The sequence below is a fragment of the Equus caballus genome, chromosome 6, assembly GCF_041296265.1.
Source record: "Equus caballus isolate H_3958 breed thoroughbred chromosome 6, TB-T2T, whole genome shotgun sequence".
NCBI lineage: Eukaryota > Metazoa > Chordata > Mammalia > Perissodactyla > Equidae > Equus > Equus caballus.
Window position 1 is genome coordinate 46,542,782 of NC_091689.1, and position 23,848 is coordinate 46,566,629.

Consider the following 23,848-nt stretch of genomic DNA (forward strand, 5'->3'; position numbering starts at 1 on the left):
TCCACTGCAGGCGGCCCAGTGTTTCGTTGGTTTGAATCCTGGGCGCGGACATGACACTGCTCGCCAAGCCACGCTGAGGCAGCGTCCCACATGCCAAAACTAGAAGGACCCACAATGAAGAATATACAACTATGTACCGGGGGGCTTTGGGGAGAAAAAGGAAAAAAATAAAATCTTTAAAAAAAAAAGGGGGTCATGAGGAAACTCTTGGGGGTGATGGAAATGCTCCTTATCTGGACTGCGATGATGGTTTTTCAGGTGGGTGCACATGTCAGAACTCATTGAACTTTAAATAAGCGCTGTTTGTTGTCTACCATATCTTGACAAAGCAGTTTTTTAAAAATGAAAAATAAAAGAGCCCCAGGAATGCAAAAGAAGAGTTCACTCGGGCTGCGGTGTTCCAGAGAGGCTCTCGAAGGGGCACCTGTGAAGGTGGGAAGGATGCGGCAGAGAGGAAAGGAGAAGGAACTCCAGGTGGGGAACAGGGTGAACGAAGGCGCAGAGGACGGAGCATCCTTGTGGGCAGGTGGGCTGTGGCAGAGGCACTTCAGGAAGTTGTGCTTCACCTGGTAGGCAAGGTCAGCAGGACCCTGCCTCAAAGAGACGAGTGGGAAACAAGGACACGCCTGGTGACAGCGAGCAGGATGGAGAAGGGAGGGCCTCCGAGGCTGGCAGCGGGAGGCTGGGCCCAGCAGACAGGGTTGGGGGAGAACAGCTCACATTCCCGCAGCCCGCTCTGCCCGGCCTCATCCCTGCTTCTTTACACTAACAGTAACGCCAAGAACACGGCAAATCGGGGCATCTGTGTTTAGACTTTTAAATGGCAAAAGTGATGAGATGAAAAAGGAGAGGGTTATAATTTTGTTGTATGTTTTGAGGGGTTTTTTCTCTTTTTAAAGAAACTAAAGAGTCTCTTGGGGCCAGCCCCGTGGCCGAGTGGTTAAGTTCATGCACTCCACTTTGGTGGCCCAGGGTTTAGCTAGATCGGATCCTGGGCGCAGACATGGCACTGCTTGTCAGGCCACGCTGAGCCAGCGTCCCACATGACACAACTAGAAGGCCCCACAGCTGAAATATACAACGAGGTACTGGGGGGACTAGGGGAGAAAAAGCAGGAAAAAAAAAAGAAGACTGGCAACAGTTGTTAGCTCAGGTACCAATCTTAAAGAAAAAAAAGGAGTCTCTTTTCTGTGGACTTCAGATGTCTAAATTCAAGCACAAATAATAGAACTTTCTAACTATCCCAAGAGTGGGCAACACCACAATAGGTGACCAAAAGCAGGTGTTAAACATCTTTTCCAGGAATTTTCATTTTCCCAGGAAGTTTTAATCGATCCGCCGTAAACAGACCACAGGATCCACGGCCCCTGATAAAGCCCTTTCAGGCCCAGGCTAAGCTGGTAAAAGTGCCAGCAGCCCCTCCGCAACCCTGGTCCGGTCGGGTCGGGCAGCAAACAGCCAGCAGATGGCACTGCTGCAGCAGCACAGACCAACTCCGGCAGGCCTGGCTTACTCCCCAGGTTCCCTGTCAGGCGTCACTATTACCAGGGCAGGAGAACAGGTAAGAGTGCTAGCTGGAGTTAAAGATTAAATAAAGATGACATAAGGATGGCCTACAGAGAATATGGCAAGGGAAAAGTGACATCTTCAAAGCCCAAGGTCAGAGAAGGCACACAAGCAAGTCATCACGCACCACCCACCACAGCCGAGGAACTGATGGAAGATGCAAATGAAACGGAAGGGCTGAGCCCACCACAGAACACCAGAGACCAGAGAGGAAACGGAGGCTCGAGGCGCTCCGTCCTGAGTGATGGAAGCAGTTCAGGCTGAGCTGCAGCCTGCTTGCCCAGCACAGCCCCCAGCCCCACCCGCCCCCAACACTGAGAGGGAGACAGCCAGTGCACACGGCTCTGGATCCCTTCTGAGCCGGCTGCAGAGAGAGGCTCACGTCTTTAGAGTGCGTATTGTAAAGTAACGAGAGCTATGGAAACTGGTAAATATTTTGCCCTTCAAGTTACCACAAGAGATTTATACCCTGGTTTATTTCCCCGAAGAAAAGTGTTCTAGGCTTTATTTTTCAGTTAAAAAAAATTTCATTTAACAGAAATGTTCTTCATGCTAGATTTTTATTCTTTCTCTGCTTTGAAAGTTGAAATTGCAGGTGGCTGGATAGGATACTTGTTTTCATCCATTTAAACTGTATTTTCTCAAATAACTAAAACTGACTGTAGTCCCTTCATAGTTTTTGATTAATTTTATGTCACTTGATTTTAAAACATATATAAGACTGTTTCTAAGTCAAAAATATTGCACTATTTGGAAGCAATGTGTTGGACTGAAGGTGAGGGGAGCAGCAAAAAGGGGAAATAGAATCAGAGAGGAGGAGTGTGGGGGGAGTGGAGAAACTAAGATAACACACACAAGCTCCCTGCTTTCAGCACCCTGCGGACCTCTGATGCTCCTGGAGCCAGAAACACTTTGCAAAGGAGCTTCCTTCTCATCACAGAATGCCAAGGAAGAGGGTAGAGACCATTTCTGCCTCCCTCTGAGAGTACCTTACCACTCCCAGCAAAACCAGTCTGAAATTGTCCCTGGGTGCCAGCACCACATGTAAGTGGTACCTATCATCCGAGCCCAGCAGGAGGCCAGAGCTGTGCAAATCTGGGAGAGCAATGTCAGGTTTGGTGAACTTGTTTGGAGAATATCATGGTTCAGGCAGTTACTAAATTTGGCAAGTTGAAACATGGCAGTAGAGTGTGACTGGGCTTCCCTCCTAGTTGATCCATTATACTGTGAGAACAAAGCGGATCCACTAGGATAAAGCCCAACAATAAAACAGAGCAGGTGGAACCATCCAAGTATAGCCTAATGGAGGCCATGCCTACATGGACACTGGCTAGTGCAGAGTTCCAGAGAGATCGGTGGCAGGGCTGGGACACTATGGGGTGAACTGCTGTGGTGAACAGGAAGCCTAGTTTTATCAGCTCATGCCATCTGAGCCTCAGTTTCCTCATCCATTCGATGGGACCTGTAAAAATTACCCTGTGAGGCTTTGGGGAGAATCAAATGAAACGGTCCATTTCTTGGCTTACAATGTCAGGGTCAAAATAGTATAGTTACTGGAATTATTGTTTTCATCATCCTCCAGATTGGATAGCTGGCTTTATCATGAGTTCACCTAGTTGTGATTAAATATAGTTTTAAGTCCACTGGTCCACCTAGTGAGAAAGGTCCTCCTTGGGGATGATGGAGATGTTAGGTCTTGGGTGGAGCCCATGATCCTAGAACACACTCTCCTTTGTTGGAAGCCAAACGTGCTCCTCCTTCTACCATGCTCTGTAATATCACTGTCAAGGATGAAGGACAGGACCACTGCACACATTCACAGGGGCACAGACCCACACTGCCCAGATCCTACAAATATATGTGTTGCCAGCCTTGAAGAGACATGACTGCCATCTTAGGCCTGGATGGAAGAATATCCTTTTGAGCTGTGCTCAGTAACTTCTAAAGGGCTAAAAGAATTGATGATTCAATGACTTGCAAGCAAATCAACCCAAAGAAGACCTAGCAAAAGGGAAATTTCATATTATTGAAAAGAGCAAGCTCTTTGGGGTCAGATAGAGCTTAAAATTCTGAGTCTAACTCCCAACTCCATCACTTACGAATGGTGTCCACGGGCAGGGTGCTAAGCTCTCTGAGCCTTAGCCCGCTCATAGAGGCTTTGTGAGTATTTATGAGATGACGTAAGATATCCCAGCGTGTTCTGTGGAACCCTAGTCCAAGGGGATGCTGCACACACACACACACACACACATACACACACACACACACACACACACATTCACTCACTCCACCACACATACAAGTTCCATGGTCAAATAAGTTTAAGCAGCAAAAACCCTCTTAAATATTTACAATGTCTATTAAAATCTCTAAAAGTTCCTGCAATAAATAAATTGTGTTTAGCTAGTGTTCTTTAAACTCTCTTGACTACAGGTAATTGCAAAACACACCTTTGAAAAACATTGAGATAATGAATATATAGTGCTTAGTACAATGCGAGGTAAGTAATATATCCTAATAATGGTAGACATCACCATATAAAATACTCTTTTCCCATTCCCTTCTGGGTTCCTATAGCATTCTTCTTGCATGAATATGATGATGAAACAGTAGTAGTAGTAATGTGTTGCTAACACTTTGGTATCTGGTCACACAGCTAATACATGACAGGCCTGGGATTTGAACCAAGATCTGTCTGACTCCAAAACCATTATGCCATGCTGCTTCCCTATCCCTCAATGATCCCGTGAAGCATCCACGCCTGCTGCCAAAGTTGGAAGGGGCCAATCACTGGGGAACACCTCGTCCTACTGACCCCAGAGGGAAGCAGCTCCATGAGGAAGTGAGAAGCCAGTCTCCTACCTGGTGCCGGACCCCATCCTCACTGACACACTGGGTGCAGGCCTCTTCGGGCACACAGCTGCCTTCCAGCATGACTTGGTGTTGGGGGCAGAAGCAGCCTTCCGAGGGATGATCCCCACAGGAGCTCGTATTGCCCTCACAGTGCCGGGGACAGCCGTGCTCACAGTGGTTGTATACCAGGGATGGTGGGCACGACATAGCTGCAGATAGAGAAGGAAGTCACTCTCATGGGTCCACACCAACCAGAGTGAAACAGGCATAGCTAATTAAAGGTGGCAAACCATCTGACACACTTGCTGGGGCAGAGAAGGCTAGTTTCCAACAATTTTTATTCTCCCTGTCTTCCTTAGAACTAGAACTTTTAGCTGGGCACATGATCACCCAGAATAAAGACTACATTTCCCAACCTTCCTTGCAACTAAGTGTAGTCATGTGACTAATTTCTGACCAATGAACTGTAAGAGGAAGTTTGGAAACCTACAGCAGCCTCTGGAATCTTTGTTAAAAGACAGCTATGCATGCCCTTTGTCCCTCTTCCTTCCTTCCCTCATCCTGCCTCTTGGCACATGGATGTGATAGTTTAAACCATGAGGAACAACCACACCCAAGTGAGGGCAGAGCGAAAACGGAGAATCCAGTTTAAGGCCAGGAAACAGCTGGAGTCGCCTCTCTGATCAGCTGTGAGACTGAATCTTACTTCTCTGTCACTTGTAGCCAAATTTAATCCTGATTATGCGAACCTGTGTGTCCTTAGGAAGTCTGGTGGTTTTTGCCTTTTGAATACAGGCATATTTAATGCTTTTAAAATCCTCTTAAAATTAAATAAGGAATCCACAGCTATGAAGAGTTGCCTTAGGAGAGAAGCTACAAGGCCACTCACTTCCCCAGCTCTGGCCCTGCTCAACCCCTGCCTCACGTTCTCACGGTGCCAAGGCAGGTGGCAGAGGAGGTTTCCAAGGATTTAGAGTGCCACGGGTTTTCCTGTATATGCACAATAAATAGCCAGGAGGTAGAAAAAGAAATTAGAAAGCAGAGAAGTTGCTATTGGTAACTCAAAAACTAACATTTGCCCCCTTGATCTGCGGGCGGATTAAAAGGAGGCAGTACCATACACATAGACTCAGAAAAGCAGAGCTGGAAGGAACTTCCGGGTATCTAGTCTAACTCATTCTAAGATGCAGAAACAGAGGTCCAGAAAGACTAAGAGAACAGCCGATCACCAGCTGAGCAGGGACTGGGAGGCCCGAGGCCTCCAGCCCCAGGTTAGAACTGCTGACAGCTCTGTGATAGACGACTATAAGACTCCAAGATGCTGGTACATATTGATTTGCCGCAAAAAAAAAAAAAAATTCAGGGGTTATATTCCATAATTGAGGATGTTGACATTCAGTATTCTTTTCACTCCAGCATCCCTTGAGGGTAGAAGCCATACCTGATTCACTCTGGTGTCCCCCACATGTTAAATGATCAATAAATGCCAACTCCAAGTAGGGAAGCTGACCTTGAAGGAGACATTTGTACCCTAGCAATCCTGTGGTATTTGTAATTAAGAAGCTTTTTGGTATTCAAATGGAAAAATTCCACTCACCCTACAAAATCCCGCTCAGGCATGGCCTACTCTGGGAGCCTCTGCCAAAGCTTGGTGGAATTTCCAATTCAATGTGATTGGTTATTCTGTATTTTGATGATGCCTATATGTGTCTAATACATGAAAATCACATTTGAACTATAGAAATACTAATAGAAAGGATCGTGTTTTCCTTTACCTAGAAATTCTACATTCAAGTTACTTATATATCTACCATCTTATTTGATCCTAACTGGAATCCTAGGTAATGGGAAATAAGGGATTTTGATCTTCATTACCCAGATAAAGAATTTGAGGCCCAGAGAGGTTGAGCAGGCCCATAATTAATTGGTCTTCGCAACTTTTGGGAGTCCATATGGAGACTCACCACAGAAATCAGCTGTTCTCCAGTCAACACAGACACCATTGGTCCGACAGAGGTGGGCATAAGAAGCAATTGCCTCACACACTTGCTCCTGGTGGCAACTGTCCTGCTGGCAGATGGCGTAAAATGTGGCTGGAGCAAGAATCTTGTGGCATTCAGCAAACAGTGCTGAGAGGAGGACCTGGCAGTGGGAGCTGCTGGAGACAGGACACTGCTCCTCAGGAACAGGCTGGCATGTCTGCCCTGGCTGCTGCACAGTCCATTCCTGGATGAGCCTTTTCCAGTCGGTGGTGATCGTGCCATCCCTCAGCATGAAGTCATTGGCCCCATTCTCATCACAGATCCCTAGAGAAACAAAGAAAGACAAGAATGGTAGCCCTGGGTGCTAACTTATAGATGCCAAAGACCCGGCCATTCTGCATCCCCACCAGAGTCTGAACCTTGCTACTGGACCAGAAATATAAGCACCCAAGAGTCTTGAGAGTAGAGTAAGGAAGGTTTATTACTATAAAAGGGGGAGAGCAAAGAAAATGTTCTTACCACAGAGACCAAACATCTGTGAAGCAAAAGTCTTGGGGCTGAGCTGCAGCTGAAACTCATTGTTTACTGGAGTGAACGTGAAGATGTGGCCAAGATGGTTGAATCTGATCTCAAACATGATGGCACCATAGACGCTGACTTCCATGTTCCCACCCACGTAAGGGACAGGGACCAGTCTCCCATTCACTGACACCTGCCCGAAGAAGAAATGACTCATCAATAGTCAGAGCAATAAGAAACCCTAGAATTTCACTCTTAGCTTCTTCCCAAAGTTACTGGCAGTCCCTACACACTCCCCACACTCAACTCCAGTGTTACCCACAAACCCTAACATTTGGCAGCAGCTCTTCTAAGATAAAGGGGCTTTGCAGAGGAGACTTGACAGGAGAAACGACGATTACAATACTGTACAGACGGCCATACACCTGGAACCTGAAAGCCTGGAGTTAGAGCGAACCTTGAGTCTGTGTGCACACAACAGGGAAGGCTGATCCCTCCAGGCAGGCTGGGAAAGCGCCATTTTGCCGACTCATCAGGGTAGTGTCTCCAGGAGCACCTAACAGGACTATTCTAAGTCTTTTTGGTTTATTTATTTATTTACATATATATACTTTTTGGTCACTAGCTCTTTGGAGGCCCTACCATACATCATATCAAACATATTAAAATGCACTCATATCCCATGAGGAATATAATATTTGCTGTAAAAATTTTGGAAAGCTTCTTATCCCTTTGATTTTAAAATTTTTGGCTAGGTGTTACTCATTTAATATATGACTAACTGCGATTTTTCAGCAATTACTCTACATATTCAAGAATTCTTACAAAATGAGAACATGTAACCTATAAGTCATTTTCAGGTAATGAAATATTTATGATTTCTAAATGAGCAAGTAAAGAAGTTGGCATAATGTAACCTTTTATAAACTTTTAATCAAACATTTCTTTATATCAGTTTTGTAGTTTTCTTCTTGAATTTTGGATCCATACATTTTGTTTAGGCCCTAAATATTTTCCTTTGGAAAGCTCACAGGGCCTAGGCATTGGGCTTATAACTCCTGCTGGGTAAACAGTCCTGGTGTCAACCCCAATTTTCTACCAGTGCAAGAAACTGACACAAAATTCACAATTTAATGCTACCTAAAATTGACCCTTTCTTCCAAATCTGGGCCCAGAACAACTTGGAATCATGCCAAAACAAGGGAGAGGGCAAGAAGCCCCTCCTAAGAAGGTGGTGCTCTCCCCATTAGGCAGAAGGTTGAGACCTAACAAGAGCACCAACTCAAACCAACTGCCACCAGGTCCACGTGTTTCCCCAAAGTCCTGCTGCTGCCTTGCCATTGGACCCGCAGAAAGCACCTCTCACCTCCATGTCGCTGTGGAGCTCAACCGAGAGGCCATTATGCTTCACCTCGATGGACTTCATGCAGGCCTGCCTCGCCCCAGGGCCGCAGGCACCATTGTGGAGAATCACCTCCAGGTCCTGCTCCTTATTTTGAAGTAGAACATATGAACAGTCTCCAGTCAGCTTGAAATTCTGCCCATCAAAGGTCACGATGTGCCGGGTAGAGCTGCCCATGCACGCACCTGGACAGGGAGAGCAAAGGATGGGTGGGACATTATCCAAACTCCCATAATGCAAGGAGGCAGACATTACCAAGTTGCACACCAATAAAAGGAGCTGAGAGCTGAATGGGCCCTTTGAGTTCTTATAGTCTAATTTCCTCCATTTTACAGATTAAGACACTGAAATTCTAAGAGGTAGAGGGGCTCAGGTAAGTAACACTTGGCCATTAAATAGTTTCCTAGAGAATGTTTGGAGGAACAAGCATTACATAAAAATGTGGCAAAATATAGAACCATACTTCCAAAAACTTTAAATGTGCAAAGTGAATGATCTACTCCACAGGGATCCCTTGGCACAGGACACAAAGTTAAGTTCCAGGGGTGTCCAGAACTGTTGAAATCACAAGCAGCTACACAAACCATGAGCTCATAATCTCATTGTAAAGAAAGTTCACCTAAAGACACACGTGTCCTTTCAGCTGCCAAGTGACTAATGGTACAAGTGGCCATGTGTCTCCATCCCTTAAGATGTCACACAAGAGAAATATTTCTGAAGCCAAAACAAATGGCTGGGTCTCAGCACTGCCTCATTTGCCACTCATTCATTCACATAATCAGCAAATTCTCAAGGTTCCCATTAAACATCTTTTGGGAATGCTAATCATCTCACAGCTACATAAGATGCTTATGTAAAAATCCCCCATGGAAGGCACCACTGCCATATATGATTTGAAAGCTAATCTCGGACCTAATGAAGTTGGAGATGAGCTTTCCAGACAAACCATAAGCACATCTACGGTGGTGGGTAAATGCAAGCACAAGAACTGAGAGGCAGATTCAGCGGGTCAGTAAGGCCACACTAATGCCCGCACTCACAGCCAGGCCTGGGCAATCTCTATCTGCACGTGTGACCTATATATCACGGCAGCGTGGTCACTGACAAACGATGAGTCTGGATACACCATTTGTCAGAGCTAAGCAGCCTCCCCAGGAGTTCTCTCACTCGGAATCTCCTAAGGCCCTGAGCAGTCAATCACTTCCAGTGGCAGTACTCAATACGACTGGCCTAGTGACATCCATGCTTATGCTGCAAATTACCCCAATACTCCAGCCTTAAATATTGTCAAATCTTAAGGAGTCCAGCCCAAATGCTCTGAGAAAGTAGTAAGTCACCATGCAAAGAAATGGTTCTAGCTCACACTTGGCAAGTTAATGGGAAGGGTTTGCCCACCATAAGATAAACTATTACAGTGAAACGGATACTTCAGAGCCAAAGGAACTCAGGATTGAATTCTGTCGCACTACTTATTTGCACTGTGATCTTGGAAAAATTACCTAACTTCCGTAATCCTCTCCTATGTCCTCTGCATAATAGGATTATAATAGCTACCTTTTAGGATTATTCTAAGAATTAACTGCAATATAGATCCAATGCCTGCCTAATAATGCATGACACACATGTGCATGTTTGACAAAAAAACCCCTACAAATCTTATGAACAAGTCAATGCCACAAAGGAAATCCAATAATTCATAGAAATAAGAAGGCTTCTGGATTGTAGATGTATGGAACTGGAGGTCCCCCTGCCCCAGAATACTGAACAAAATCACCTCCCAACAAACCATCACTTTGTACTCCAGTTCATTGATCAGTGTTAACGAAACATATTCCTGAACACATTCTAGTGTTCAGGACACAGAGAAAGTTAGGCTGAACCAATTACAATTAATCTCTGAGAGGAAAACAGTTCACTACAGAATAAAGTATATCACTTATAAATATCTCCTGAAGTCATTTATCTCCTCTCTCTCCTTTTCTTCAACGTCTTCCTACTCATCCTCTTTCTGAGTAACAACAGATCCATCTGTGACAGAATATTACATTAAAACTTTCAGCTAAAGTGTCAAAATAGGATGGATACCAGATACTGAAGCAAATTTTTAGACAGACAAAAATGCAAATGTTCAAAAAGACATCCAACCAGCCAAAGACAAAGGCAACTGCCCAGGTCCCCATGACCTTGTCAACCAAACCAGTACAGAGCAACAAGAGGAACAAACTTAACTTCATAGAAACCACGCCTCCAGCACAACTAGAAAACACAGAGGGCCCAAACTTTAATGTAACTGTAAATAAAATAGGAAGAAAATAAACACCAATCCCAGCAAACAATGTCTCATTCTCCTGCCACCAGCGTTCGTCATGAGCAAGGGCAACTGAGGGAAGTTGTAGAGAAGAGAGAAGAGAGGAGCTAGCAGCAGGCCCAAAGTTTCTCTAATACCAGCCCTAGAAAGAGAGTCCTCAGTGCAGAAAGACTTAAGAAGCAGCTTAAAACAAACCCAGGGTTAAGAGACCATCTGACAGGCTCAGCTTCTGGGGGGAAGAGCAAAAAGGCATGGGAAGGCGCTATTTGGCAGTTGAATGGTGATGTTAAAAAAAAGAAGTAAAAGGGGAATTCTAGGAAGAAAAAGGACTAAAAGTCAGAGGACACACAACCCCTCAGCACATGTGTGCACGCACACACACACATCACTAAGGAAACAATTTTTCTACACTGACAGAAGAGCACGTCAGTGAACCAGAAATCTTGTAAAACCTCAAGTACATAAAATGAACAGAAGAAAATTAAGAAAGTCTATATAAAGTTACTTCAAAAAATCAGAAAATGAGAATCAATACTCCTCAGCTAAGAAAATTCCACCAAAACAAACAAACCATGAAACAGAAGAAACCTGTAAGACAGCACTCAAGCTAACTTAAATATACTCAAACATTTGCAAAAATGAAAACCGCCTTGAATGAGAATTTTTAAAACTAAGAAATAGACAAAAATAAGAATCAATAAAAATTGAGCTGCTTGAACTCAGAGAAAAAAATGGAAGCAAAAGGCAACATCATCTCAGAAATAAAGACTAAATTATAAGGGCCCAAGGGAGAAGAGACCAAAAAAGAAATTTAGTGAGGCATAATTGAAGAAAAGCAAGAAACAACAAAGAGAATGAGAATGAGTTAATGACAGGAGTAAAAGAGCCAGAAAGAAAGTAATGAAAATGTAACACAGACAAAAAAAAATCAAAAACAGAGTCCTTGAAAAACAAAAACAAAACAACGGAACAGAACTAATATTTAAAGGCTACAATCCATGAAAAGTTTCTTGAAATCAAAGAACCAAATCTACATATTGAAAGCACATGCCAGATGTCCGGAAAAATTAACCGAGAACAGTCAACTCTGAGACATATTATGGTAAAATTGTTAGATTTCAAGGATAAAGAAAAAATTCTCTAAATCGCCATACAAAAAAATCAAATAACTTACAAAGGCAAATAATTAGATTGTATCAGAATTCTCAAAAACAATATATAAAGCAAAGCAACAATGAAGTAGCATTTTCCAAAAACTCAATGAAATAAAGTGCGAATCAAGAATTTTAAAGTGGGTGGTCCTGTAGCCTAGTTGTTAAGTTTGGTATCCTCCAGTTCAGTTCCCGGGTGAGGACCTACACCTCTCGTTGGCAGCCATGCTGTGGTGGCAACCCACATACAAAACAGAGGAAGAGTGGTACAGATGTTAGCTCAGGGAGAATCTTCCTCAGCAAAAAATAAAAAGAAAAGGAAAAAAAAGAATTTTATAACCAGCCAAGGTGTTCTTCCAGTATCAAGTCTATAGAAAAAGAGTTTTAAACGGACAAAAACTTTTGGCAATCTGAACCCATAAGCCCTTCTTGAGAAATCTACTAGAAGACAAGGTTCCTCCAACTGAAAGATGACTAAGACATGTTATCAAAACAACGGAAGATTTTATTTATGTCATCACAGATTTAAAACTAAAGCAAAGGAAGAGAGGAAGACTAATGTGCAAATGTTACGTGCTGTAACAAAGTAGAAATAATGCAACTAAAAAATGGGAGGAGAGGGAGAGAGAATGCTGCAAGCAGAATAATCTCATTGATGACGTATAAGCAACAGGTAGAAGTTAACGGATGCTATTAAAAGTTAACAAACCTGTTAATGAATGATTAAATAAGAAAACAAGGGACTGGGATCATTAAAAGAGGTAAAAGTACAAAGGTAGAGACTAGAACAAAAATATAAGCCTTCCTAAACACCAGAAAAAGGAAAAATTAAAAGACAAAGAATACACACCATGTAGAGAGAGTAATAAAATAAAATATAACATAACAAACATATTTATAAAATATAACAGAGTAAGACTAAATATAATTGGCAATAAATGAAAATATGCTTAACTTGTCCATCAAAAGAAAAAGATTTTCAATTTGGCTCAAAATCAAGATCCAACTCCACATATACAAAGGACATACGTAAAATTCAGAACAGCTAAAGTAAAGGGATGGACAAAGGATACCAGGCAATCAGCAACTAGGAATAGAGATTCTGATATCAGACAAAGGAGAATTCTAGCCAAAAAAAGTTGAAACATGACTAATGACAGCATTTGTGAATGCCAGAATTCACAATGTAGACATAACAGTTGTGAATATCTATGAATTGCAACCATCTTTATGAAGCAAAAACTACAGGAGATGCAAAGAGACATTGATAGACAAACTAATAGTAGGAGACGTTTACATACCACTCTCAGTATAAGACAGATGAAGTGGGCAAAAAAAAGTAAAGATATAGAAGACCTAAGAAACAAAATTTGAAAAGGTGTATCTTATGGATTATTATGGACTGAATGCTTGTGTCACCCCAAAATTTATGCTGAAATCTCAACCCACAATGTGATGGTTTTAGGAGGTAGGGCCTTTTGGAGTTAATTAGGCCATGAAGGGGGAGTCCCCATGAATGGGATTAGCACCCTTACAGGACTGTGAGAAAAAATTTCTGTTGTTAATAAGCCACCTATGTGTGTTATATATGTATGTATGGATGTATATATCAAACTCTACACCCTGATAATAGAAAATACACCTTCACAAAAATTGATCATATATTAGGTGACAAAGAAAATAACAGTAACATACCTAAAGTAGAACTATTACAAACAACACTTGATCACAGTGCAGTAAAACTAGAAATTATTTTAAAATTTAAAAGCATCAAAAACCATTACATTTGGAAATTTTAAATTCTGTTATATAAATCTTGGATGAAAGGGGCAATACAAACTGAAATTACAGAATTTTTTTTAAAAGTAATGATAATGCTGGTGCCAGCCTGGTGGTGTAGTGGTTAAATTTACATGCTTCTCTTTAGCAGACTGGGGTTCAAGTGTTCAGATCCCGGGTGCAGACCTACACACCGCTCATCAAGCCATGCTGTGATGGTGTCCCGCATACAAAACAGAAGAAGACTGGCACAGATGCTAACTCAGAGATAATCTTCCTCAAGCAAAATGAGGAAGATTGGCAACAGATGTTAGCTCAGAGCCAATATTTCTCATCAAAAAAAAAAGTAATGATAATGAAAACTACATATCAGACTCATTGGGATTCAATTAAAGTGACCATAGAAAAATTCATAGCACTAAACACGTCAATAAAAAAAAATAAACAAAATTCCAAGTTCTAAAAAACAGAAAACCACAAAAATAATAAACTAAAAGAAAATTCTAGAAAGGAAATAAAATAAAAAACATAAAAGCATAAATTAATGAGTTAGAGGATAGGAAATAGACATAATAAATTGAAAACTTGACTGTTAAAAACATTCACAACGACAAACAATGAGTTACCTTGAGCAAGAAAAAAGAATGAACGAATACACAAAATAACAAATCACAAAATAAAATAATTATTAAAAGAGAATTCTTAAAAATATATTATAAAAGACTACTTTCCAGACCTCTATGCAAGGAACTCAAAAATCTAGATGAAATGGATAAATTTTTAGGGAAATACAGATTACAGTAGTCCCTCCATCCACAGAGAATATGTTCCAAAATCCCCAGTGGACTCCTGATATGACAGATAGTACCCAATTCTTTTATACTATGTTTTTCCACATACATACATACTTATGATAAAGTAATTTATAAATTAGGCACAGTAAGAGATTAACAACAATAGCTTCTCTTTGGTGTATCTGAATTGCCAGCATCACTACTCCTGAGCTTTGGGGCCGTTATTAAGTAGAATAAGGGTGACTTGAACACAAGCGCTGTGATGCTGTGGCAGTTGATCTGATAACTGAGGTGGCTACTAAGTGATTAATGGGCGGGTTGCATGTACATTGTGGATCTGCTGAACAAAGGGATGGTTGATGTCCCAGGCAGGACATGGGACAGTGTGAGATTTCATCATGCTATTCAGAACAGTATTCAAATTAAAACGTATGAATTGTTTATTTCTGGACTTTTCCATTTAATACTTTCAGATCATAGTTGACTGAGGGTAACTGAAACTGCAGAAAGCTAACGCATGGATAAAGGGGAACTACTGTACCAAAATTGACTTCATTAGAGATAAAAATCTTAAGCAAACAAATTTCCATGAAATATTAGAAAAAACTAGCAAGGAACTACTATCTCCACAAAAAGTAAATAAGACAAAAATAAATAAAGTAAAATCCCTCTAGACCCAAACGTTTTCACAAGAAAAGTTTACTAAACTTTCAAAGACTTGATAGTCACAATGCTCTATAAATTGTTACAGATAATTGAAAATGAGCAGAAACTTCTTAAGGCTTTTTATGAAACAAGTCACAACATTGCTAACTAAACCAGATAAAGATACTACCAGGAAAAAAACAAAACTACAGGTAGGAAGCACCAGGAATGTGTTTCCCCACCTAGACAACAACTGCAGTAGCAGAATCTGTCTGATGCAATAAATCAACAGAAACTGTCCCTGAGAAGGACCAGATGGTAGACTTACTAGACAAAGACTTTAAAACAACTGCCCCAAAGATGCTCAAAGAGCTAAGAGGAAGTGGACAGAGTTGAGTAAATGACAGAGGAACAAAATGAAAATATCAATAAAGAGAGAGAAAACATAAAAAGAAATGAAAATGAAATTCTGGAGATTATTGTAATTTTAGTTTGTAACTCCAGTTTTTGTTTTCTATGTGATTTAAGAGACTAACTCATTAAAAAATAATTATTAGTCTATGTTTTTGGATACGTAACGTATAAATATGCAATTCTGTGATATCAATAATTGAAGGAGGGTGGGGATGAAGCTATATAGGAGCAGAGTTTTTGTATGTTATTGAAGTTAAGCTGGTATAAATTCAAAGCAGAGTGTTATAACTGTAGGATGTTAAATGTAATCCCCATGATAACCACAATGAAAATAGCTATAGAACACACACAAAATAAATGAGAAAGGAATTAAAACATTTCACTACAAAAAAAATCAACTAAACACAAAAGAAGACAACATGGATGAACCTCGAAAAGATTATGCTAAGTGCAATAAGCTAGTCAAAATAGGAAAAACACTGTATGACTTACATGAGGTACTTAGAGTCATCAAATTCATAGAGACAGAAAGTAGAATGGTGGTGGCCAGGGGCTGGGCAGAGAGGGAAAGAGGAGTTATTGTTTAACGGGTACAGACTTTCAGTATTGAAAGATGAAAAAATTCTGGAGATGGATGGTGGTGATGGCTGCACAACGATGTGAATGTACTTAATACCACTGAACTATACACTGAAAATGGTTAAAACCGTAAATTTCATTATGTATATTTTACCACAAGCTTTTAAAAATAAGTAATTTTAAGATTACACACAATATTGCTTATGAATATCAAAGCCAATGTACTAAATAAAATATTACCAGTTTCCAACACCACATTAAGAAAATAATATACTAAACCAAGTGTGATCAACATTAGGAAATTCCTTCAAATACTATACTGTATTAATATACCTAAGGGAAAAAAATCATATGATTAGCTCCACAGATGCTGAAAAAGCCTTCAACAAAATTCCACAATCACTCCTGATAAAAACACTTAAGAAAATGAGAACTGAGGGATACTTTCTTAACATATAACAAAATATATGACTCTGTGTGTGTTTGTGTGTGTGTGTGTGAGCACGCACATGTGTGTGTGCACTTAGCCCTAAAGTGAGTATCTTAGTGGGGAAATATTAGAGACATTTCCACTAAAATCAGAAACAGGCAAGGATATCTACAATCTCTACTACTATTCAATATTGTACTAAAAAATTTGTCAATGCATCAGAGAAGAAAAATTAATTGCAGACACAACACTGATAAAGAAGAAGTAAAACAATTCTGTTTGCAGATGTTACAACACTCCACCTGGAAAACCATAGAGAATCCATGATAAAACAAACTCGATAATTAAAGAATTCAGACAGTAGGATATGAAATCAATACCCTTCATATATGCAAACAATAACTAGTTAAATAACATAATGAAGAAGAAAATAATTTTAAGTAGCAACAAATAAATTTAAATATTTGGAATAAACTTAACAAAGAATGTGCAAATCCTACATGAGAAAACTTTAAAACACTCCTAAAAGACAGCAAAGTCAACTTGAGTAAGTGGAAAGATGCCCTCTGTTCATGGATAGGATGATTCAACATCATAAAGGTGTCAGTTCTCTCCAAGTTAAAGTATAAGTTTAACGTAATCTCAATAAAAATACCAACAAACTTTTTATGGAGCTAAACAAGTTGATATTAAAGGTCATGTGAAAAAAACAAACATGAAAGAATAGCCAGGACACGCTATACAAGAAAACTATGTGAGGTACTAGTCCTACTACACATTGAAACATACTATTGAGCTTCTGTGATTAAGACAGCATGGCACTGGTACATGAACAGCTCACAACCAGAGGAAGCAAATAAAAAGTCCCAAAATAAACCCACACACAGAAATTTAGTACATGATGAACGTGTCATCTCAGATCACTAGGGAAAAGATGGATATATCAATAAACGGTGCTAGGACAACTGGGTAGCTATTTGGAAAAGATGAAATTAGATCCATACTTCACACCATACACAAGAACAAACTCCAAATGGATCAAGAATTTAAATGGAAAAATGAAACTATGCATGTACTAGAAGAAAATATGGGTGAATTCCTCTTTAACCTCACAGTAAGGAAAGGTTTTCTATCTATAACTCAAATTCCAGAGACAATAAAAGAAAAGATCGATAAAATATTGACTACATAAAAATAAAAAATTGTATGGCAAAAGAATCATCATCAACAAAGTCAAGACAAGTGACAAAAATGGGAGAAAATATTTGTAACACATATATCACAGACAATAGGCTAATATCTCCATATAAAAAATGAAGAATAAGGATTAAAATCCAACAGTAAAGAAATAACGTCCAAAAATGTCCCAAATCTAGGGAAGGAAATGGACGTCCAGATTCAAGAAGACCAAAAGATTCCAACTAGGATGAATTCAAAGAAATCCACACTGAGACGTATTATAAACAAATTGTCAAATGTCAAACACAGAGAGAGACTTTGAAAACAGCAAGAGAAAAGCAACTCTTCGCACACAAAAGAGCCCCCAGAAGATTATGAGCAGATTTCTCAGAAGACGCCTTGCAGGTCAGAAGGGAGTGGGATGATACATTTAAAGTGCCACAAGGAAAAAACCTGCCACCCAAGAATACTATATCCAGCAAAACTGTCCTTCAAAAATGAAGGAGAAATAAAAACATTCCCAGATAAACAAAAGCTGAGGGAGTTCATCATCACTAAATCCATCTTACAAGAAATATTAAAAGGAGTCCTTCAAATTAAAATGAAAGAATGCTAGACAGCAACACAAAGGTATATGAAAATATAAAGCTTGCTGGTAAAGGTAAATATATAGACAAATACAGAATACTGTACTACCGTAATGGTGGTGCATAAAGCACTTTTAATTCTGGTATGTAACTTAAAGACAAAAGTATACAAAATAACTATAAAAATATATTAATGGATGAAAATATAAAAAGATGTTATTTGTGACTGATAACAAAGTGTGGGAGGAGAAGTAAGAGTAGAGTTTTTGTATGTGACCAAAGTTGTTGTTATCAGCTTAAAATAGATTGCTGTAACTATAAGATTTTTTTATATAAGCTCCACCGTAATGAAAAGAAAATACCTATAGATGGTACACAAAAGAAAATGAGAAAGAAATCAAAGCACGTCACTACAAAAAACGTCAAGGAAATTGCAAAAGAAGAAAAGAGGAACAAAAAAGCTACAAGACAGACAGAAAGAAACTAACAAAAAGGCAATAGCAAGACCTTCTCTATAAGTAATTACTTCAAACATAAATGGATTAAATTCTCAATCAAAAGACAGAGTGGCTGAATGGATTAAAAAAAGAAAAAGCAAGATCCAACTATATGCTGTCCACAAAAGATCCACTTTAGATTGAAGGACACCCATAGGCTAAAAGCGAAAGGATAGGAAAGATACTCCATGCAAATGGTAACCAAAATAGATCAGGGATGGCCATACTTACAATAGACAAGATAGGCTTTAAGTCTAAAGCAGTCACAAGAGACAAAGAAGGACACTACATAATTAGAAAAGAGTCAATTCACCTGGAAGATATAACAATTATACGTGCACCTAAGATCAGAGCACCCAAATATGCGAAGCAAACATTGACAGAATTTAAAGGAAAAATAAACAGTGACATAACAGTAGGAGATTTCAATAGCCCACTGTCAATAATGATAAAACTTTCAGATAGAGAACAATTAAGGAAACAGAGGACATGAGCAACACTATAACCAAATGGACCTAACAGACATACACATAACACTCCACCCAACAGCAGCAAAGTACACATTTTTCTAAAGTGCACGTGAAATAATCTTCAGGAAAGATCACGTTAGGTCACAATACAAGTCTTAACAAATTCACGACTATTGATATCATACCAAGTATCTTTTCAGGCCACAATGGAATGAAACTAGAATTCAGTAGCAGAAGGAAAACAGGAAAATTTACAAATCCGTGGAAATTAAACAACACACTCTTAAACAACCAATGGGTTGAGAAGAAATCAAAAGGAAAATTAGAAAATGTATTGAGACAAGTGAAAACAAAAACACAACACACCAAAGCTTATGAGATGCAGCAAAAGTAGTACTGAGAGAAGTTCACAGCAATAAACACTTACATTAAAAAAGACAGAAGATCTCAAATTAACAATGTAACTTTACAATTCAAGGAATTAGAAAGAGAAGAACAAACTAAGTTCAAAGTTAGCAGAAGGAAGGAAATAAAGATCAGAGTAGAAATCAGCAAAATAGAGACTAAAAAAAATAAATCAACACAAGTAAGAGTTGGTTTTTTTAAAGATCAACAAAATTGACAAACATTTAGCTAGACTAACTTAAAAAAAAAGAGAGAAGATGCAAATAAATAAAATCAGAAATGACAGAGGAGACATTGCAACTGATGCCACAGAAATGCAAATGACCATAAGAGACTACTATGAATTATATGCCAACAAATTGGATTATAAGTAAGAGGACTGAATTAGTAATCAAAAGTCTCCCAACAAACAAAAGTCCAGGGCCATTGAAAAAAGAATTAATGCCAATCTTCTCAAACTTTTCCAAAAAATTAAAGAGGAGGGATCACTTCCAAACATATTTTATGAGGTCTGCATCACCCTTATGCCAAGGCCAAAGGAAGACCAAGAAAAGAAAACTATAAGCCAACATCCTGATGAATATAGATACAAAAAACCTCAATAAAATACTAGCAAACCAAATTCAGCAGCACGTCAAAAGGATCATGCACCATGATGAAATGGGATTTATCCCTGGGATGCAAGGATGGTTCAACATATGAAAATCAATCAATGTGATACACCACTTAACAGAACAAAGGATAAACCCACACGATTATCTCAATAGATGCAGAATAAGCATTTGACAAAATTCAACACTCTTTCATGATAAAAACTCTCAATAAACTAGGAGTAGAAGGAAATTACCTCAACATAATAAAGGTCATATATGAAAAGCTCACAGCTAACATTATACTTGGTGGTGGAAAACTGAAAGCTTTCCCTCTAAGATTAGAAATAAGGGAAGGATACCCACTCTTGCCACTTCTATTGAACATAGGACTGAAAGTTCTGGCCAGAGCAATTAGGCAAGAAGAAGAAATAAAAGACATACAAACTGGAAAGGAAGGAGTAAAATTATCTCTGTTCACAGATGACATGATCTTACACAGTCATGCATCGCTTAATGATGGGGATACATTCTGAGAAACGCGTAATTAGGCAATTTTGTCAGTGTGTAAACATCACAAGGTGTACTTACGCAAACCTAGATGATACAGCCTATTACACGCCTAGGCTATATGTTATAGTTTATTGTTCCTAGGCTACAAACCTGTACAGTATGTTACTGTACTGAATACTGTAGGCAACTGTAACATAATGGGAAACATTTGTGTACCTAAACATGGAAAAGGTACAATAAAAATATGGTATAAAAGATAGAAAATGGTACACCCGTATAGGGCACTGACCATAAATGGAGCATGCAGGGCTGGAAGTTGCTCTGGGTGAGTCAGTGAGGGAGAGGTGAGCGCATATGAAGGCCTGGGGCATTACTGCACACGACTGCAGACCTCACAAACTCTACTCACTGAGGCTAAAGTTATTTTTAAAAATATTTTTCTTTATTCAATAATAAATTAACGTTAGCTTACTGTAACTTTTTTGCTTTTTAATTTTTTTAAGTTTTGGACTCTTGCAATAACACAACTTAAAACACAAATACATTGTACAGCTGTACAAAAATATTTTCTTTCTTTACACCCTTATTCCATAAGCTTTTTTCTATTTTAAATTTTTGTTTACTTTTTAAACTTTTTTGTTAAACACTAAGACACAAACACACTCATTAGCCTAGGCCTACACAGGGTCAGGATCATCAATATCACTGTCTTCACCTCCACATTGTCCCACTGAAACTTCATCAGGGGCAATAACACACTGAGCTGTCACTCCTATGATGACAATGCTTTCTTCTGGAACACCTCCTCAAGGACCTGCCTGAGCCTCTTCCTGAGGAGGTGTCACTCTTTTCAGAAATATGTCCATGGTGATTTGCTTGCTTTGTTCCTTTTTTTCATCATATCTTGCCTGTAAGCAGATAATGCACCATGAATGTTCCTCTCTATTAATGAAAACCTTTCAGCATCGGGGTCCATGTTTTCAAGCTTTTTAAGGAGCTTGTTGAGGTCTGCAAAAGCTTCTGCTAAACCCTTCACTGTAAATTGTCTTGAGGGGGTTCTTCACTTCACATTTGTTAGGATCACCATTATGAAAAAACAAACAGGGGTCAGCCTGGAGGCTGAGTGGTTAAGTTCGCCCACTCTGCTTCCGTGGCCCAGGGTTTCACCAGTTCGAATCCTGGGTGTAGAGATGGCACCGCTCATCAGGCCACGCTGAGGCGGCATCCCACATAGCACAACCAGAGGCTCTCACAACTACAATATACAACTATGTACCGGGGGGCAGGGGGGAGGGGGTGCTTTGGGGAGAAAAAGGAAAAAAAACAAAAAAAAAGAAAATTGGCAACAGATGTTAGCTCATGTGCCAATCTTTTTTTAAAAAAAGAAGGAAACAAACAGAAAATAACTGCTGGGAGCCGTGGCTACATCATTTGATCGGCTGTTTGACAGGGTCCAGCCGATTAACGCCGAGGGGTGCAGGGTCGCCCCTTGGTGAAGAATAACCGGCCAGCCCCTCACATAGTTCTGAAACCTGTGCTGCTTCTAATTGCCCTTCATTCCTTTTCCTTTCTTAACCTCCAGTTTTCACTCCTTTGGGTGGCTGCTTGGGAGGCACTACCTCCTGGGAAAATTAGATATCTTAAGAGAATGTGACCACCTGCAGGTAACTTTCAAGATATTTTTCAGTTAATTATTGGAGGAGCACACAGTCCCATTTGAGACAATCAGAAAGGAATCCTGCCCAGATAAGATGTCGAATCAGGTTTATGGCCTCTGTCTGGTTAATGTTTCCTTCTCCCTCCAGTTCTTTGTCTAAATATATATATGCATCGTCCTTCTAAGTTTGCTGGTTAATTGGATGATCAAGAAGTATCTACATATTATTCTTGACCTTCTGCTTTCTGTTAAAATGTTATAGAGGTTTTCTCCTAAAAGCAATAAATAATGAATAATTGATGAGTAGAAGGGCCGAGGGGTGCAGGGATGCCCCTCGGTGAAGAATGGCCGGCCGACACCCCTGATATTTTCTGAATTATATGCATGCTTTCTATCAAGGTTACGTGTATACTTATTTCTGTTTTTTATTCTTGAAGATATATAGTTTAGCTTAGTTTTTCAGCTCTTTGCTTTACTAACAAAGTGATACTTTCTCTGGCAGTGTGCTTAAGGGACTGTTAGCTCCACAATCAAAAAGACAAAGGAATGCTTCCACCCCCTAAAGGGCGCGAAAAAGTAAAGATGTTTAACTGCCCGCTGAGAATGCAGATAGCCCTGGGGATAAGACACCCTGGAGTCGCCTTTTGTTCCCATTAACCATCTACACTAATGGCGTAAATGATTGAGGGAGGCAGGGATGGCTCCACCAGGATGTAACCAGACGGACTGCTGTCCTGTCCGGAGGCCTGGACCTTGTCTCTTTGATTTAACTTTACCATGAATTACAACAGACGCCTAGGTACCTATCTCCTTTAGCTTAGAGACAACAAACACTAGTTAATTGCGGAGAAGACTACCATTAACCTTATGCTCTATAGAATAGAATGCTAATAAACATTCTTGTGCTCGTTTTTTACTTCCTTATCTCTCTGAGAATATTTGCAGAACTATTTCTGTACTAATCCTGAAAAATATATAAATGACACTTGTGCACAGTAAAGTCGGACTTGCTAACACCAACCCAAGTCTCACCTCCCCTTTATTTCCCCCTCACTCATCGCGCCAACACCGTCCATCCCTCAGGAACCTGGACTCCGCCGGGGCGGGACCCCGGCAAATAACAAGTGTTGACAAGGATGTAGAAAAATCAGAACACTTGTGCATTGTTGGTGGGAATATACAACGGTGTGGTCACTGGAAAATAGAAGGTGTACTCTGGGATTAAGCCAATATATAAACATATTGTGGATAATGGGAGCCAGGCTTCTCGCTGTCTGAGAAAGGAAGGAATAAGACATGTCAAAAGGACACAAGAGTCAAGTCGGAAGGCCTCTCAGTGGCCAAATCTGGGACCATTTGAACAAGAAAATAAATAATGCTGGTAATTCATTACACCCCATAGAAAAAAAAGAACCCATGAGTCCATATTGATACAAATAATTGAATTAATAAATGACAGAGCAGGAAAAACTCTTCCTTTCAGTGGAATTCCAACTAGTAAGTGGGGAGGGAACGACAGAAATCGAAA

The 23,848-nt window shown here is 39.9% G+C and overlaps 1 protein-coding gene across 3 annotated transcripts in view; it reads right to left on the reverse strand.

Moving 5' to 3' along the window:
• The window catches only part of VWF (von Willebrand factor), a 184,322-nt gene that overhangs the window by 28,657 nt on the left and 131,817 nt on the right, over positions 1-23,848 (reverse strand). For all 3 annotated transcript variants that reach the window (XM_070269189.1, XM_023642195.2, NM_001242566.1), the window contains 4 exon segments: positions 8,287-8,507; positions 6,921-7,113; positions 6,384-6,725; positions 4,429-4,628 (listed from right to left, as the gene is read on the reverse strand). In XM_070269189.1, the coding sequence (XP_070125290.1) occupies positions 4,429-4,628; positions 6,384-6,725; positions 6,921-7,113; positions 8,287-8,507 (956 nt within the window).